This window comes from Sus scrofa, chromosome 7 (genome assembly GCF_054392235.1).
Source record: "Sus scrofa isolate SSC_HxYL_T2T_F1_AM1 chromosome 7, Sscrofa_HxYL_maternal_Yorkshire_Landrace_v2.0, whole genome shotgun sequence".
Classification (NCBI taxonomy): Eukaryota; Metazoa; Chordata; class Mammalia; order Artiodactyla; family Suidae; genus Sus; species Sus scrofa.
Genome location: NC_139389.1, coordinates 41,476,740 through 41,496,564, shown reverse-complemented (window position 1 = coordinate 41,496,564; position 19,825 = coordinate 41,476,740). Strand labels below are relative to the sequence as shown.

The 19,825-nt window shown below is 45.9% G+C and overlaps 1 protein-coding gene and 1 long non-coding RNA gene across 2 annotated transcripts in view; one reads left to right on the top strand and one right to left on the bottom strand.

Moving 5' to 3' along the window:
• Positions 1-4,037: 4,037 nt before the first annotated feature.
• Positions 4,038-19,825, bottom strand: part of TBC1D22B (TBC1 domain family member 22B) — a 74,741-nt gene continuing 58,953 nt past the window's right edge. The window contains exon 13 of the mRNA XM_003128372.5: positions 4,038-5,967. Within this exon, the coding sequence (XP_003128420.4) occupies positions 5,839-5,967 (129 nt within the window). The 3' untranslated portion in view covers positions 4,038-5,838. The remainder of the gene's footprint in view (positions 5,968-19,825) is intronic.
• On the top strand, positions 13,735-18,314 carry LOC146401526 (uncharacterized). The gene is made up of 2 exons (XR_014810073.1): positions 13,735-17,218; positions 17,773-18,314. It is a non-coding gene; the product is annotated as an uncharacterized LOC146401526 (long non-coding RNA).

Genomic DNA, 19,825 nt, shown 5'->3' with positions numbered 1-19,825 from the left:
GCTTGGTTCCAGCATTGCTGTGACTGCGGCGTAGGCTGGTAGCTGTAGCTGCAATTCAACCCCTAGCCTGGGAATCTTCCACATGCTGCAGGTGGGGCCCTTAAAAAAGAAAAAGGTCTAAGTTCTTTAAAATATGCATAACTGGAGTTCCCATAGTGGCGCAGCAGAAATGAATCCAAGTAGGAACCATGAGGTTTCGGGTTTGATCCTTGGCCTCACTCAGAGGGTTAAGGATCTGGTGTTGCCACGAGCTGTGGTGTAAGTAGCAGTCATGGCTCAGATCCTGTGTTGCTGTGGCTGTGGTGTAGGTTAGGGGCTGTAGCTCCAATTTGACCCCTAGCCTGGGAACCTCCATATGCCGTGGGTGTGGCCCTTAAAAAAAAAAAGCATTACTGTTGAGAACAAAAATTATAACAGGGAGTTCCTCTTGTGGCTCAGCAGGTTAAGAACCTGACTAATCTCTGAGGACATGGGTTCGATCCCTGACCTTGCTCAGTGGGTTAAGGATCCAGTGTTGCTGCAAGCTGTGGTGTAGGTCACAGATATGGCTCAGATCCAATGTGGCTGTGGGGTAGGCTAGTAGTAACTGCAACTCTGAATCGACCTTCTATATGCTGCAGGTGCGGCCTTTAGAAAAAAAACAAACAAACATAGTATCTGGTAAGGTTTTTTGTTTTTTGTTTTGTCTTTTTAGGGCCACACCTGCAGCATATGGAAGTTCCCAGGCTAGGAGTCTAATTGGAGCTGTAGCTCTCGGCCTACACCACAGCCACAGCAAAACCAGGGATCGAATCTGCGTCCTCATGGATACTAGTCAGATTTGTTTCCACTGAGCCACAAGGGGCACTCCCTCTGGTAAGGTTTTTAATGTATCTTGACATAATTCACATAACAGTGATAACATAAAGGGGGGAAGGGTAAAAAGATCTATATGGTTGTGAAGCTTCTATATATTAACTATAAGTAGATATATAATAATCTTTAGAGCAACTTTAAAAAAATAGAGAGATATAACTAAAATCCATAGATATATTAAAAAATACTAAAAAATATTCAAATAATTCAAAAAGTGGCAGGAAAGGAGAGACATGAACAAAAAAACAAGGGGATCACACAAAACAGATAAATGGTAGGCCTAAATCCAACTACATTACTATCATTCATAGTCTAAATGCATCAATTAAACAAAAGAGGTTGTCAGATTGGATTGATGAATAAGACCCAACTATATCCTAAGAAACCCACATTAGAAGTTCCCTGGTGGTTCAGCAGGTTAAGGATCTGGCATTGTCACTGCTGTGGCCCAGGTGTGATCCCTTGCTTGCGAGCTTCTTCACAGCCAAAAAAAAAAAAAAAAAAAGAAAGAAAGAAATAAAGAAACCCACATTAGATATAAGGACATAGGTTAAAGGATGGAGAAACATTTTGGAAATCAGTGGTTTGTAGAGAAGGTCTGGCTTTTCCTCTCTTGGATAGCTGGATGGGGTGAGACAGGTGTATTAGGGTCACTATGGAGACAAGCTTGGTATCCTGGCAGCAAAAGCAGTGAGTCCCCGGGGCCTGGCTCTCATACTCCCCACCTCAGTTGTCAATCCAAGCAGGGACTCTGACACTCATCATCATCTAGAAGCCACAGATCACAAACCACCTGCAGAACCACACTCGGCAGGCGTTCTCCTTGCTTCCAAGAATTCTAATTTGGCCTTTGCCAAAATAAGGGAATGCTCTGACTGGCTGTAGCTGTGGCTCTCCCACCAAGTTGGCACAGGCTCTAGAGTCTGGTCTTGGACAATGTGCTTTATGTTCTCTGATCCTGTGTGAATCTCATCTTTTCCACCATGAGTCTAATAAATCCTCTCCTTGGTGTCTGTGGCAGCCTTCAGACTGTCTCCAACCAGGAAGGGAGTGTTGGGAGTCCTGGGGAGACGTATGAAGGGCACAGTTACTGGGTCTCAGGTTCAGACTCTAATCCTAGAAGCATTACAAAGCTGCTTGACACATATAATCAAATCCAAGGAGTTCCCGTCATGGCGCAGCAGAAACGAATCTGACTAGGAACCATGAGGTTGCAGGTTCAATCCCTGGCCTCGTTCATTGGGTTAAGAATCCGGCATTGCCATCAGCTGTGGTGTAGGTTGCAGACGCAGCTCAGATTCTGAGTTGCTGGGGCTGTGGTGTAGGCCGGCAGCAACAGCTCCAATTCGACCCTTAGCCTGGGAACCTTCTTATGCAGCGGGTGCAACCCTAAAAAAAGGACAAAAGACAAAAAAAAAAAAAAAAAAAAAAAAAAAAACTAAGACAAGCCAAGTGACGACAAGAGGCTCATGCCTCTGGGAGCAAATGAGGTCACTGTTTGAGGAATATGTGCCACTCTCCCTTCACAGGTGAATAAAGCCAGAGGTAGGGCCTAGTTAAGCAGAAATGCAGAGGCTCTGACTGCAGAAAGACTGGATAAACTATTGGTCAGAGTATACCAGGATTATGTTCCAAAGGTTTCACCAATTTCCTAATCATGATCAAACATCTTTCAGAAAATGCCTGACTTCCTACATAAATGAAAAACAGAATTTTTGCATGAAGACAAGTCCAGATCAGTATTTTCCCTACTAGCCTCAGAAACAATGAATGGCCTTGGACCAAACAATGTCAAGAAGAAATAAAAAAACCAGGTTTTATGAAAAAGGTTAAATCCCAAAGTGAATTGTCAACAATCGCTTGAATTTCAGTCAGATCCATCTCTCATCCCCCTATGCTTATGGGAAAGTCTGGTCTCCATTTTCAACTTGCTTTCATAAGTTATTGTAGGGATTGCTACCTGAATCCTACATCTGTTCTCCCCTTCCTCCATGGTACAGAATCCTGATTTTGAGCCAGGCATATGGCTGCCTGGACAAGACCAATCCCCCAACCTCCCTTCTAACTAGGTGTGATCTACCACAGGGCTAAGTTCTGGCCTGTGAGTTATTAAGAGAAGATATTATGGAGCAGCTTTATGGAACCTTCTATAAAACACTGCTCACACATATCCTTCCTGCTTTTTCTGTCTCCCTTTTTTAATCCATCCTATTGCCTGAAAAGTGGATGTAGCAGCTGGAATGCTAGCTGCCACCTTGACCATGAAGATCTGGAGCAGTCTGGGTTCCTAAAGACTTTGAAACAGACTCATCGTACCAGCCCTGGGTTGCCTACTTTTGGTTTTTATGGGAGGGAGAAGTAAATTCTCACGTTCTGTAAGCCCTGCTGTAATTTCTGGTGTCTGTTACAGACAGCCAAATCTAACACTAACACAGCTCTTCATGACTAAAACCAAGAAGCCCTCTCCAATGAGAGCACTGAAGAAGATGCTCAGAGTGGAGAAACCACTGTTCCACTCTATTCTTTGTAGATGAAAGATGCAGTTCACTGCCTTTCTTGAGACACTTTGCTGTAAGGTTACTGAGAAAAACCAACCAACAACCAAAGAAACACAAAACATCCCCAAACAGAACCTTAATGAAGACCCTAAATGGTGGGCCAGTCTTTGAACACATGGTAGTTCATGGTTTGGTGGGGAAAGAGCGCAGGTGAGCTGGAGACCTGTCTTCTAGTTCTTGCCCCGAGGCTCCCTGTCTTGGCCTTGGGTTGGGTTTTCCTCTGTGAAGGGTGAGGGTGTTGAACTAGATCTCTCTAAGCTTTGGTCCAGCACTGAAATTCTAGTCCATTTTCCTACCTCCATTAGATGGTGTATTCCTTTTGGACAAATGAAGTAACCCTGAAGTGTCTCTCACAGCGCTTGGCACACGACAAGGCGCCCTATCAACGTCAGCAGGGAGGAGCCAGGCTACTCACTGCCACAGATTCCACAGGATCCTTCACAGAGCAGTGCTCAGCGCGTGCTTGCTGGCGCCCTCCTGAGGCTGCCTTCGGATCCTCTGTTGATCTGCTGCTGGCCCTACAGAAAGCTCGTCCCCACTACTTACTGATAACGGCCAGAAGAATCTGAGAAAAGGAGACTTTAGGCTCTGGGTCATACAAATCCATGGCAGAAGAATCAGCAGTGGAGGAGGAATTACACTATTTATTTACAATTCTTTCACTTTATCCACAATTTCCCATACAAACATAAAAACTAAAAAAATAAAACCACCACTTGGGAACACAAGTGTCTTTCTTTAATTAGTCCAGTCGAGGGAGGGTCACAGCCCCCTCACTCTGTGGGAGACTATTGAGGCACACGGAAGGGGAACAGGGAAGGGCTAGAAAGGATGCCTGAGAAACAGCTCCCGTTGAGAAATGTAACCTGCCAGCGTGGCGGGCTGCACTGGCAGACTCAGGGCGTCACCCACTGGGGACACCGTCCGGCTTCCCAAGGGGATGACGGCTCCTTGCCACCGTCCCCCCACCTCTTCATTACCAAACACGGAACGTCCAACAAAGGTCACACATCTCACGGGCTGTGTGGGGTGTGATGGTGACAGTGTGGGACACCCAATGGCTCTGAGAAGAGCCCCAAACCCCAAGGACACACAGGAAACCCCTTTCCTTGGCACTGACACTCAATCACAGCTTCTGTCTGGAATACAATGCTGACTTTAAAATGTACAAACAAAAGCCCTCCCCAGGTTCCAGGGGAAAGGTGGGGGCTAAAAACATGCAGAAGGGCCTCTGCCTCTGGAGCCCTCTCTGGGAGGCTGCTCGGGGTGGAGGGTGGGGAGCTCTGACTGCTCAAGACCGGAAGGGGGGCCCGATGCTCCACAAGGGCCGGGGCGGGGTGGGGAGACAGGAGAGGAGAGACACTGATGCTTGGGACGGCTGCCTCGAGGCAGCCCCATCTGCTCAGCTGCACCCACTCACAGGAGGGCACCCAGAAACCAACGTGGAGGTGCTGAAGCCACCTGCCCGGCAACTTCATCTGTGCTAGTGACCTAGATTGCTTTCACATGTTGATGCACGTTATAAATATAAAATCATATCTGCTACAAAGAGGACATATATTTGTACATCTTTACCCATATACATAATAACACAATTTACACATAATATCTTGGAGTGGGTCATCATGGAGAAGGGGTGTGGAGAGGTAAAAAGGTCCCTTCTCCCGCCCCTGCCCAGATCCTGCTCAAGGTCAGCTTGGACACTCAGTCACTGGGGCCCCTCTAGCTGACCGTGACGGGGCTGGTCTGGACACAGAGACTCAGCTGTGTAACTAAATGCTGACGGGGGTGTATACCCACGCACACACGCAAACTCAGGCACACATACAGATATCTGGGGAGAAAAGGAAACATCAAATTCCTCGCCTTGGCTGTAGGCCTCTTCCCAGAGTTCTGAGCATCAGTGAGGGCCTCCTCCATCTGAGAACAAGGTCTGCCCCTCACTGGCTCAGACTTGGGTGGGGGGAAGGGCTAGGAAACGGGGACAGAGGGGAGGGGCTGGGATTCTTCCGAAAACATAAGGCGTTTCTGACCTGTGATCCAATCCAACTATGTCACAAAAAAGCAACGGTGTTGGCTGGGGCTGGGAGCCAAGAGACAGCCGGTCCGCGTTGGGCAACGTGAGTTGAGACCCTGAGCCTTCCAGTTTCTCTGAAAGGGGCAGACAACCCTGTATCTCCTTTTCTGTCCTCTCCCAGAGCAGGGCCCATCCACATGTCATGGAATACTGAGATGGTCCCGGAGACCCCTCCAGAGACATGGAGTGGTGGACAGGCACGCCAGAAAGTTAAGACCTGGGCGGCGGGGGTGAGCTTTGTACAGAAGGAGTGGTTCCTGGCCGGGGTCCACGGCTCGCACAGTGGCCACAGTGATCAGATTGCCATCGGAGATGGGGATGGTCTGGGTCCCCAGCGGGAGACAGCACCTATCGGCGGTAGTGATTGGGGGCATCAGCAAACATGTACTTGAGTCTATACGCCTCGGCGAGGAGCAGCCCAATCTCTTCGTTGCCCCAGTGTATCGTAGGTAGGTTCTGTAGCAGCATAAGGAGACCCTGGAATGGGAGAAGGGACTTTTATCATTTCGGGGCTATAGACCAAGTTACCCCCAGGTCCTGGATTGGGGCCCCTCTCCTGGGCCAACTGCCCCAGGATGTGGCCTTCCTCCTCCCAGGGAGCACACAGCCCTTGGCCCCTAGTCCACCTTCAGGAAGCCTTGAAAAGCCTCTGATGGGTCTCTGAGCCATTGACACCTACCACTTTAAAGATGTTATAGGAGTTCCCATTGTGGCTCAGCGGGTTAGAACCCAACCAGCATCTATGAGGATGCGGGTCTATCCCTGGCCTTGCTCAGTGGGTTAAGAATCCGGTGTTGTTGGAGTTCCCGTCGTGGCGCAGTGGTTAATGAATCCGACTAGGAACCATGAGGTTGCGGGTTCGGTCCCTGCCCTTGCTCAGTGGGTTAACGATCCGGCGTTGCCGTGAGCTGTGGTGTAGGTCGCAGACGCGGCTCGGATCCCGCGTTGCTGTGGCTCTGGCGTAGGCCGGTGGCTACAGCTCCGATTCAACCCCTAGCCTGGGAACCTCCATATGCCGCGGGAGCGGCCCAAGAAATAGCAACAACAACAAAAAACAAAAAAGACAAAAAAAAAAAAAAAAAAAAAAAAAGAACCCGGTGTTGTTGCCGTGAGCTGTGCTGTAGGTGGTAGATGCCACTCAGATCCTATGTGGCTGTGGTGTAGGCTGGCAGCTGCAGTTCCAATTTGACCCCTAGCCTGGTAACTTCCATATGCTGCAGGTGTGATTCTAAAAAGAAAAAAAAAAAAAAAAAAAGAGTTCCTGCTGTCCTGCTGTGGTGCAACAGGATTGGAGGTGTCTTGGGAGCTCTGGGATACAGGTTTGATCCTTGGTTCTGCACAGTGGGTTAAGGATCTGGCTACTGCAGCTGTAGCTTAGGTCACAACTACAGCTCGGATCCGATTCCTGGCCTGGGAACTCTAATATGCCACGGGGCAGCCAAAAAAGAAAAATAAACAAATAAAAATATTATAGACAAAGATCACAATAAATGAGGAAATTTAAAAGAGAAAAATAATCACTCATCATCCAAATACACCTCCTGTTAATTTCCTTCTCAGTCTTTTTCCTTTTTTTCTTCCTTTTTAGGGCCAAACCTGTAGCATATGGAAGTTCCCAGGCTAGAGGCTGAATCAGAGCTGCCCACACCGCAGCCACAGCAACACAGGATCCTTATCCTGCTGATTGAGGTCAGGGATTACACCCGCATCCTCATGGACACTAGAGGGGTTCTTAATCTGCTGAGCCACATGGGAACTCCCTTCTTAGTCTTTTTTCACATGCATATTTCTTTAAATAGTTGTAATCATAATCATGACCTCACGAGTTTTTAATCATCTTTTTTAACTATAATTTTTGTGTTTTTCCACTCAGCCTTCAAAAAGCTTATTCTCTTGGAGTTCCCGTCGTGGCACAGTGGTTGATGAATCTGACTAGGAACCGTGAAGTTCTGGGTTCGACCCCTAGCCTTGCTCACTGGGTTAAGGATCCGGTGTTGCCGTGAGCTGTGGTGTAGGTTGCAGACGCGGCTTGGATCCTGAGTTGCTGTGGCTCTGGCATAGGCCGGTGGCTACAACTCTGATTCAACTCCTAGCCTGGGAACGTCCTAAAAAGACAAAACAACAACAACAACAACAAACAACAACCAAAAAAGCTTATTCTCAATGTTAGTATTCCATCATGTGGCTATACTCTAGTTTACTAACTATTCCCTTTTACTAGATTTCCTTGTTTCCTTAATTAAAAAGAAAACCAAAATCCTTTATTGATAAGACTGTTGCATATCCCTTTGCAGTTGACATCTTTCTCCTAAACCCCAATGTTCACTTGGAATCACTGTATTTATCCTCTGCCCTATTCTCCAAAGACTGTCCTCAACCTACCTGTCCAGCTTATCTCTCATCATCCCCAACATACATGCCTCATCCAGCCAGGTTTATGTGTGCCTCCAGGGTTTAATTTAGGTTGTTCCTTTCACTTGGAACACCTCCTTTTCACCTCTACCTATCTAAAGCCTATTCAGTTTTCAGAGCCCCAGTTGCTCAAACAGCTCCATGGAGAGAGGTTATTAAGGAGGATATTAGAATAAAAAATGAGTGGTTGTCTCCGTAATTTAGTTACTCACGCTGGTGCTCCTGCTCTATGTTCTGTCTCTCTTTCTGAACTAGATATTCTTAATTTTTCTGATTATAAAAGCAATAGTAGCAAGATAAAACCCAGAGACTTAAAAGAGAGACTGACAGATTTGATGTGACTTTGAAAGCTTGATATGTCAAGAGGCACAAAAACAAGGTTAAAATGTAAGAAGCTGACTGTAAGAAAATTTAGCACTTATAAAAGACAAAAGGTTAATATCCATTATGATAAAAGGAGTGCCTACGAATCAGTAAGAAAAAAAGGAAAACAACCAAATAGAAAAAACAGATGCGAATAGGTAAAGCACAGAATACCAATAGCCCACCAGCACGCTATCACTTTGTCTTTGCAACGTTTTGCAGTTTTCAGTGTAGAGATTTTGCAATTTTTTTTTTTTTTGCAAAAATTCTTCCTTTGGTAACAGAAATGTAGCTGGGTAGGTGCCGCTGTGCACATCACTGCTATGTATGGCCAGTATGATTAGGTTCCGGCCAGTGTTGGAGACAGTGCAACTCCCGGTTTTCCTCTGAACTCCTTCTCCCCTTTCTAGAAGATGGATATGAATGGAGGGATGGAAGCAGTCCTCTTCGACCATAAGGTTAAAGCCCTGTGCTGAAGCTGACAGCAACAAAATGGAAGGAATACAAGTTCCTGCCACTCTGGTGCCATAATGTCAGCCCTGGACTCTCATACTTTGGCTATTAATTGAAGAGACGTAAAAAAACTATTTTGTTTTGTTTTTGTTATGCTCAGGTCTTGGTTTCAGGAGACAAGTTTCCCTCATCTTAACAAACACGGGAGGCCCTATCCATCAAAATCAGACATGCACATGGTCTCTGATCCAGCATCTCCACTTCTCCATCCCTCTCCTGGGGAAAGAGTCACTCTCCTGTGCAGTGACTTCTGTACTCCTGTACCTTGTCACTGCTTCAAACAGTGGGGGAAAGGACACTAGGGAAGTGTCCCTCAGTGGGCATGGTTTGATAAACCAGTTTTCCATGTCATGAAGTACAAGGCAGCACCTAGAAAATGAAGCAGGGCTGCATTGCCAATGTGCAAAGATATCAAAGACATTTTTTGGCGGGGGTGGGAAGCAAATGGCAGAAAAATAACCACAGTACGATCCCACTTAGGTAAAAGAAAAAACAACTATGCATTTGTATATGCACATATGGACATAAACATTTTAGAAAGTTAGGTGGTAAAACTGCTAACAGTGGGTAACTTTAGGGATGGGAGACTTTCACTTTTTCTCATATTTCTGTATCTTTTGAGCCTCTTCTTTAATTATTATAATAAAGCCTTTGTATATTACTTGTGGGACAGAACCTTTTTTTTTTTCATGAGTAATAAACAGTTTGTGGAAGTTTTGTGTACTTTGTAAAAAGTAAAAAAGCAAAATGTAAATTATCCTTAATTTCATAATCAAGAGGAAGCCACTTTTAAACATTTTGGCATGTATCCTTTTGAGGCAGAATATTAACTCAGGTCTTGGGCTTCGATGCATTCTTTGATATGGCCATTGATTACCGTTTGTGGCTGAAGGGCTCCAGGGGGTAACATCCCCACAGGCCTTGTTTACTTTAGGGAGTGTACCTACGTCCAGAGGGACATTAATCCCTAATGCCCTGTGACTCAGTTTACGGGAAGAAAAGGACAAAGAAACTAAGGGACTAATAGGACATTTCCACCCTAGGAACGTATGGGGAGAAGACTACATCTCTCTGGACCTCACGTCAGTACCCCCCCACCACCAACTTTAAGGAATAAAAACCCCTATAGGACAATAGAGGGGGGGGGGGGCTCTTCTCCCCACTCCCAGTAACCCTGGGAGCTATCTGATTGCTTGCTGCCTGTGTGTTCGCGGAGTTCATTCTTCGACCACTGTGAACAAGAACCCAGATTCCGGCATCATCTTTCGGTATCACTTTCAGTCCTTTTCCAGCACATTTTACGTGGCTGAAAGGTGTTCTCTAAATAATTTTGAATTTGTTACAGCATTTATCATAAGCATTTCCTCTAATATTACAAACTCCTTGTAGACATTTTCAATGGCCAAAAATTTTTCCATGATGCAGATGTACCACAATTTACTCTACATCTTCCTCTTTGAGCATTTAATCATTTCTGGTTTTTCACGATAATGAAATCAGAATGAACATCACTGTGCATAAAGCCATATTTTAGATTATTTCCTTGGGTTAAATTCCTAGGAATGAAATTACCGTGTCAAAGGGCATGAACATTGATTGGAAAGGTAGTAATAAGGCTCGTCTAGAAACTGCATTCCAGAAAGATGCTCATTTCCTTGGCTCTCTACCTGCACAGAACACTCTCATTAAGCAACTGTGTCCACTGGGACCCCTTTCCTGAAAGTGTCCGAGCCTGAGAAAAGAAGCCCTAAGGCAAAATGGTGGTGAACCCACGGGAAGAGCACAAAGAGAAAGCGACCAGGCAGCGTGTTTCTCTACACACCCATACGCTCCCCACCCAGGGATGCAGGCCTCCAGTTCCCTCCTTCCCACACTCTCCAGGTAAACACCCCTCCCATCACATCACTGTTACTGAAATGCACTCAACTAGACCCCTCACTCAGCCAGTCAACAAACATTCAGATGCTAACACTGTTTTTAAAAATCCTGCTTTTGGAGTTCCTGCTGTGGTGCAATGGGATTGGCTGCAGCACCAGGACACAGGTTCCATCCTTGGCCCAGCACTGTGGGTTAAAGGACTGGGCGATGGTGCAACTGCTGCTCAGATTTGATCCCTGGCCCGGACACTCTACATGCCACGGGGTGGCCAAAAAACCCCCGCTCTTGGGTGCTCTGAACATCTCTGGAGCACTCATTTCTCACAGTACCAAGTCTCCTTGGGTTCTGTCTTGGTCTCAGTCCTACACCCACCTCAGTTTCTTTCTTTCTTTTTTGGTCATTTGTCTTTTCAGGGCCACTGGCTAGGGGTTGAATCAGAGCCGTAGCCGCTGGCCTATGTCACAGCAACGCGGAATCTGAGCCACATCTGCGACCTACTCCATGGCTCACGGCAACGCTGGATCCTTAACCCACTGAGCAGCATCCTCCCCAGGGAGTCAACTTCTGCTCTAGGTTTGGCAGACTCTCTGTTACCCAGGTCTTAACCTGTCTGTACCTCAGGCTCTTTGGCTGTCTGATGAAGTCTACGGATGCCTTCTTGGAATAATAGGTTTTTTTTTTTTTTTTTTTTTTTTGCTTTTTAGGGCTGCACTCATGGCATATGGAGGTTCCCAGGCTAGGGGTTCAATTGGAGCTACAGCTGCCGGCCTACACCACAGCCACAGCAACGAGGGATCCAAGACGTGTCTGTGACCTACACCACAGCTCATGGCAACGCCAGATCCTTAACCCACTGAGCAAGGGCAAGGATCGAACCTGCAATCTCATCGTTCCTAGTCAGATTCGTTAACCATTGTTCTCATGTATACTAGTCAGATTCATTTCCACTGAGCCATGTTGGGAACTCTCTGGAACAATAGTTTTAAATACATAAAACACACAGTATCACAAAGGAGACCAGATAAGTTGAAACGTAGTTCTCAAAATGTTTTAAAAACAAATTGTGATATTATCATACATGCAATTTATTAACATATTCTATAAAAATATCTAATGGCAGATTAACCACCACAATTTCAAAGAAGTAATTAACAGAAACGTTTTGAGATATCTATAACAACTTAAAAGGATATGAAAATACTTGCAATTAGTGACAAGGCCAGGTACTGCTAATACTGTGCTTTGTTGCCTACATTCATTATTGAAGGACAAGCTAACTTAGGGGTCACTGAAAATAAAACTAATTATTTTTCCATGAATGTCTAGGGATCCCCTGACTTCTAAACATGGACCTTAGATTCAAGCCCCTTGGCTTTTGTAACTTGCCCTTCTCTCCATCCACACCACGATCAGCAAAAACTCTTAAACTTTCCTTCAGAGTCTAGTGTAACAACTAAGGGTCCACATTAACACTAACATTAGGAGTTCCCCTGGTGGCGCAATGGATAACGAATCTGACTGGGAACCATGGGGTTGCGGGTTCGATCCCTGGCCTTGCTCAGTGGGTCAAGGATCTGGTGTTGCCGTGAGCTGTGGTGTAGGTTGCAGACACGGCTCAGATCCCAAGTTGCTGTAGCTCTGGCATAGGTCGGTGGCTACAGCTCTAATTAGACCCCTAGCCCGGGAACCTCCATATGCCAAGGGAGTGGCCCTAGAAAAGGCAAAAAACAAACAAAAACAAACAAACAAAAAACCCTAAAAACACTAACATTAAAATTTTAAGCTTTATTGGAATTCCTGTCATGGCTCAGTGGCTAACGAATCGACTAGGAACCATGACGTTTCAGGTTCGATCCCTGGCCTTGGTCAGTGGGTTAAGGATCTGGCGTTGTTGTGTGAATCTGTAGGTCAAAGACTCAGCTCGGATCCCGAGTTGCTATCGCTGTGGTGTAGGCCAGCAGCTACAGCTCCGCCAGCAGCTATAGCTCCAACTAGACCCCTAGCTGCAGGTGCAGCCCCGGGGGAAAAAAAAATTTTTTTTAAGCTTTATTCATTCATTAGAAAGCTTTCCTTTTTTGTACAAATTGCTTTTGTTGGCACAGAATTTCATTGCCACTTTCAATCCACTTGCTGGGTGAGGTTAAAGTGCAATTCTATTTCTTGAGGACATATTTCACTGACCCAGAGCCAGCTCCTGCCATCGATGGAAGGGGTGTGGAAGGAATGATACTCGTAACCTCATCCAGAACATAAGCAAGAAGATTCCAGGGCCCTGGAGCCTCAGTGAGATGGAGGGCTTCAAGTGATGGTCCCCTTGGCATCACTGTAAGTGGTTCTAACCAGGCTGCAAGAGCTGAATCGATGACAGTAACTCTCAGAAATACATGGGCCTAAGCCTCATTCCTAGAGTTTGGGATTCTAAAGACCTGGGATGGGACCCCCACGGCCCACAACTTTCACAAACGCCTTCAGTGATTATAGAAGGCAACCAGGTTTGGGGTAACCTTTAGAAGGATTAAAAGGCCCTTGAAGGAATAAAAGCACTCTTGGGATGCAGGTCTAATAGCAAGGTCCCAAGGAAGGGAACCTCTAGATGTCACACTGAGTGACCTTTCATTACATAAAGACAGATCTGTAAAATGGAATACCCTGCATCCAACTTATTATTTTAATGTTTTTACAATTTTTGCACAAACATGTACTCATGTAATGTGCAAAAAATACAAAAATGGGAGAAATTACGCCAGAGCCACAGCTACATGGGATCTGAGCTGCGGTGGCGACCTACACCACAGCTCAGGGCAATGCCGGATTCTTAACCCACTGAGCGAGGCCAGGGATCAAACACAAAACCTCATGGTTCCTAGTCAGATTCGTTAACCACTACACCATGACCAGGAACTCCTGGATCTATACTTTTTGATATTATAGAACATCCACTATATTTTGTAAGTGATAAAAAGATGTTACAAAGTATATAAAATGTTTCCATTAATGGTTATGTACATACAATACGTATTTATTCATATAAATTTGCATGGCCAAACGTCTTGGAGATATATCATGGTAAGATTTCAGGTACTTTTTGGTTTTTTTTACTGTTTTTTTTTCTAGTTTTTCTATAATGGTTATAAACACATAATTGATAAGCAAGAACAACCAACGAAGGGGTGATCTCTCTAGAATAGTCTTTGCTAAGACAGCATCTACCTGTAGTTTTCAATTCTTTCAGTCTTGCTAGAAACCTATCAGAAGCCTTGAAATAATTCTGCCCCTGACCAAATTACCTCCCTGCTCCCCCAAGGCAGTGAGGCTTAGGTGTGAGGAACCATTCTGCCACCTGGTGGCTATGCCCTGGAACTGCACCTCCCACACAGCGCTGTAAGAAGGTCCACAGATGAAAGAATCGCCGAGGAAGAGGAGGACCATGAAGGATGATCATCACAACGGTAGTTATCATTTATTGAGTGTTCATTGCTCATTAGATGAGGTTCTGTACATGCACTCTGTATTACCACATTGAACCCTCTCATCAACTCTGCGAGGCACACATTATTACCTCCACTTTACAGACAAGGAAACTGAGGCACAGAGGTCAAGGGACTTGCCTGGAGTCACAGAGCAGTGCTGGGTTGAGATGTGAACCCAGGCAATCATGTTCTACAGTTTCTGCTCACAACCACTAAACTATATACCGCATGCCTGGAGTAAGAAGAGAAGCGGGGTGTGATGGAGAAGAAATGAAAAGAGAAGTCATAAGGAAGTCTGGAAAAGCTGATTAATTCTACTTGGATAAGGGCCAAGAACAATCAAACATAGCACGTGTAGGAGTTCCCGTGTGGCGCAGCAGAAACAAATCCAACCAGGAACTACAAGGTTGTGGGTTCCATCCCTGGCTCGCTGAGGAGGTTAAGGATCTGGCATTTCCGTGAGCTGTGGTGTAGATCACAGACTTGGCTCAGATCCCACGTTGCTGTGGCTGTGGTGTAGGCCGGCAGCTGTAGCTCTGATGCGACCCATAGCCTGGGAACTTTCACAGGCCATGGGAGCGGCCCTAAAAAGCAAAAAACAAAAAACAAAAAACATAGCACGTGTAATAATTAATAGTAAAGGAACTTAAAAGTTCACATTATATACTATTAAACATTTATACTGTGTGCAGAATCACCTAGCAATACCAGAACATTCTTTGCAAAAGTAGTGTACTCAGACATGTAAAAATACTTTCCTAGTCAAATAAGGCGTTTTTTTTTTTTTTTTTTTTTTTCTTTTTTCTTTTTTGTCTTTTTAGGGCTGCACTAGCAGCATATGGAAGTTCTCAGGCTAGAGGGGTCAAATCGGAGCTGTAGCTGCCGGCCTACACAGCTCACAGCAATGCTGGGTCCTTAACCCACTGAGTGAGGCTGGGGATCGAATCTGCGTCCTCGTGGATACTAGTCAGGTTTATTATCACTAAGCCACAACAGGAACTCCCTCAAATAAGTATTTTGAAATAAATTTCTCTTGTTTTGAGAATCAGCGAGGTAGCAAAACACTTCCCTTGGTTTCAATTACTTTCAAAAACATGTCCTTGTATGTAAATTTTCTCAGAGTCAAACTTATTCATAGGCCCCTGGAGTCCACACACCTCATAGGTTTAGCAAGTTTCCCCTGTTTTGTTTACGTGTTGCAGAGCTGCACCCCTGCCAGCTTGCTCATCGTGGAAGATCTCTAGTTCCCAGGGTTGCCTCTGAACCCTTCTTCAGGACAGGACTCAAGCTGGCAATTTACTGGATCCCTGTGAAGATGGGGCCTACGTTTGGGCAACGTTCCACAATCCTAGGCTTGAGTTCCTGCACAAGTGGTGGGTGGAAGCCATCTGGCTCAGGGGATTTATTTACATTCGGTTTGTTATTTAGGCCTGGAACATCCCCTAGGCTTAGTGCTATTTCATTGACTAACTCTGACCTGTCTCCACAAAAGTCACTTTCAGGGTGACAGGAAATCTCGCCAAGGTTTTCTTCTACAAGATGAAAGCAAAGGATTCTGACACCAGGTGCTACTCTGGTTTAGAGCATCAGCTGGTCCTACCAACTCCCTTGCCAGTTCAGTGCCCTTTTTATGTATTTAAAGGAACTTTGAATATCAGTCTTGGAGTTCCCTGTACAGAGCTTCTCAACATCACTTCTGAGCCATCTGAGGGCTTCCTGGCACCTACCCAGACATCTCTGTGAGGTCCCTTGTTCTTTTCCCAAGGGGACTTCTCAAGCTGTAGGTGACCAGGCATTTACTTAGGTGGCTATTCTGACTTACATAAAATAATGTATCTAGGAAATTATTATCTCCATTTTACAGATGAGGAACTGGAGGCACAGAGGTTAAGGAACTTGCCCAAGGTCACAGAGTAGTGCTTGGGTGGGACGTGAACCCGGGCTTCTGTTCATAACCACTGTACTACGGCCTGCTTGTCTCAAGTAACAAGGAGAGAAGCAGAGCATGATGGAGAAGGAATGAAAACAAGAGAAATCACAGAAAAGGCTGTTTGAAGGAAATCTGGAAGAACTGATTAATTTTACTGTGAAACGGAGGTAATAATTTCCTCGATCTATTATGTCATAGTTGAACAGTTTTCAGGCTTCCTGTGGGTTACTTTGTTCTAAATTTTTCTTTTCTTTAACATAAATTATTCTTTCTTTTTGGCCGTGGTGTGCAGTGGCTTGATGTGGGATCTCAGTTCCCAGACCAGGGATTGACCCCAGGCCGAAGCGGTCAGAGTGCCGAGTCCTAACCACTGGACAGCGGGGACTCCCCATCCCACCATCAGTGGCCTCATGACAAAGTGAACTACGTGCTCTTCTCCTATCAAGAGCTCTCCTGTCGTTTCTTTAAATTACTTTTAATGTGGCATAACTTGCATACAGGTACACAAATCGAAAGTGTACAGCGGGATGACTTTCTACATAAGTAACCACCACCCAGACCAAGATGGAGAACATTTCCTGTGCCCAAAAGACTCACATCCCTCCCCAGTTGATACTCTCTTTGCAACCGCTGACCTGACCTAAACCCTCAATTAATTTCGTCTCTTTTTGAACTTCATGCAAATGCTGTCTTACAACCTTATTTCCAAAATCATCATGACACCTTTAAATATATTTTAGTGGCAAAAAACTAGCTTAACTGGGGATCCTTGGGGAAGTGGTTGATTCCAACGTTGGGGCAAAAAAAAAAAAGATAAGCTGGGATCATTTTGTGGTGTCAGAAAGTAAAGAAATGCTTTAAAGATAATGGAGTCAAAGGAGTCGACTTACAGGAGCACCCAAGGGCCAAAGCTGGGACAATGTGAACAGAAAAAAATAAATAATGACGGTGTTGGAGTTGCCTAATGACCTAGTGGTTAAAGATTCGGCATTGTCACTGCTGTGGCTTGGGTTGGATCACTGGCCCAGGAACTTTAACATTCTGCAAGCTCGGCCAATAAATACATAAATAAATACAAAGAAATTTCAGTGTCTCCCCAGAAAATACTTATTTCATTCTTTTGTCTTTTTGCCTTTTAGCGCCACACCCATGACATTTGGAGGTTCCCAGTCTAGGGGTCCAATTGGAACTGCAGCTGCTGGCCTATGCCACAGCAACACCAGATCCTTAACCCACTGAGTGAGGCCAGGGATCAAACCCGTGTCCTCATGGATGCTAGTCGGGCTTGCTAACCGCTGAGCCATGATGGGAACGCCTGAAGATACTTATTAATTACCTAGGGTTAAAAAGCAACTGTACAGTGGAGAAGCCTGGTAGACCCGCCTACACCAAGCAGTCAGGGCAGCAGTGATGACTGGACAAGACGGTCTCCGGGATGGCACATCACCTCTGTGGTTTCTTCACTTTGAAAAGGATGACCCTGGGAGTTCCTGTCGTGGCGCAGTGGTTAAGTGGTTAACGAATCCGACTAGGAACCATGAGGTTGCGGGTTCGGTCCCTGCCCTTGCTCAGTGGGTTAACGATCCGGTGTTGCCGTGAGCTGTGGTGTAGGTTGCAGACGCGGCTCGGATCCTGCGTTGCTGTGGCTCTGGCATAGGCCGGTGGCTACAGCTCCGACTCAACCCCTAGCCTGGGAACCTCCATATGCCTCGGGAGCGGTCCAAGAAATAGCAACAACAACAAAAAAGACAAAAGACAAAAAAAGAAAAAAAAAAAAAAAAGAAAGAAAAGGATGACCCTCAACTGCACCACGAGTAAGGCAACTCCAAAGTAAGGAACATTCTACAAGCTAATTAACCACCTCTTCAAAAATTTTGAAAATTTTCTTCGTCATGGAGAACAAAGATGAGAAGCCTGGTCCAGAAAAAGGACATTAATGGAGAAACTGGTAAAACTCAAAGACTGTAAATGAATAACACTATATCACAACAAAATTCCTGGTTGGTTAATTGCAGCATGGTGTTTAAGATGTAAATATTGGAGTTCCCGTTGTGGCGCAGTGGTTAATGAATCTGACTAGGAACCATGAGGTTGCGGGTTCGGTCCCTGCCCTTGTTCAGTGGGTTAACAATCCAGAGTTGCCGTGAGCTGTGGTGTAGGTCGCAGATGAGGCTCGGATCTCGCGTTGCTGTGGCTTTGGTGCAAGCCGGCAGCTACAGCTCCAATTCGATCCCTAGCCTGGGAACCTCCATATGCCGCAGGAGCGGCCCAAGAAATGGCAAAAAGACAGAAAAAAAAAAAAAAAAAAGATGTAAATATTAAGTTGATATTAACATTTTTATAAGTGTAAAATTATTTCAAAATAAAAAGTTAAAAAAAAGGAATCGAGACGAAACTTTAAAATATGTGGCTTGAAGGGAGAAAAGAGTCCCATTGTTATTCTATGGGTTGCTGCAGAAAGACCTCAAATCCCATCGGATAATCAAAGATGCTACCCAGTAAAGAATACCTCAATGTCTAGCAAAGTTTTAAAGTCATAGACTATTTTTTGTTTGTTTTTGGTTTTTGGCTGCGCCCGGGCCAGGGATCAGACCTGGGCCACTGCAGTGACGATGCCCGATCCTTAACCCAGTGTACCACAAGGAGACTCCTAAAGTCACAGACTATTGTCCTATGCTCTGCTGACACTGTGAATTGCTGAAAGCCACCTGGGAATCACCTTCACCTCCCTGAGCTAATCTGGGAGGCACTTTTATTACACATGACAAGGCCCTCTGTGCCTGGCTCGTGAAAACCAATTAGACCTCATGCTCCACCTCAACCATGTTATCTAAAGTGATAGCTCACGATGCACATGGCCAGTCCAGCCCCTTGTCCTCATCTGTCCCAGGGTATCACACACTCTGCTGGCTGGCAGAAGCCAATGCTCTCTACCCGCTGCCCGCAGCCTCGGCCCCACAGCTAGCGCCTACTCAGAGACCCCCTTTGCCCCTTTCTTCTGAAGCCCTTCCTTGGGCAAGTCAGTCCTTCCTGCCTTTCCATCTATCAGCTGAAAGCACCAATTACAGAGTGGGTCTGCCCAGGGCCATGCGGGGTGCTGCTGCTCTAGAGAACACCCAGGGTAATAGCCAGAACTCAGAAAAGCATCCACCTTCTCTGGCTTCCCCCGCTCCCACTTTTAAAACAAATACACGCCCCTTAAAACAAACAAACCATCCCTCAGTTCAGCAAAGCACAGAGCCCACTGCCGTCCTCATGACCAGGAACCACGCCCAGGCCTCTCTCTGCAGACCTCGGCGCCTGCCGTCTCTCTCAATCCCCACTCCCTGTCCCCTCTCCTGGGCCTCCCACCACCTGACACATCACTGACACATTCCCGTCCCCACCCCAGGCTTCCAGGATGCGGCGTGCCCACCTTGCTCCTCACCTCTCTTCCGTGGCCTCCTGTGCGGAGGGTGCCTTGGGCCCTCCTCACTCTGTCCGCTCATAGCTCCTCAGGAGCTCACCCTGGCTTCAAGGACCCCCAAGCTGAAGGCTCCTAAACCTAAATGTCCAGCCCAGCCTTCTCACTTTTAATTCCAGACTCAAGATTTATTCTACCCAGCCACGTCTAATGGCATTTAAAATACTACACACCCCAAGATGACCTCCTGACCTCTGTCCGTTAACCTGCTTCTCCTGCAGCCTTCTCACAAACTGAAGTCACCCTGACTCGTCCCTGGTCATCCTCCACACCCAATTCCTCAGGAATCGCTGCTGGCTCTACTGA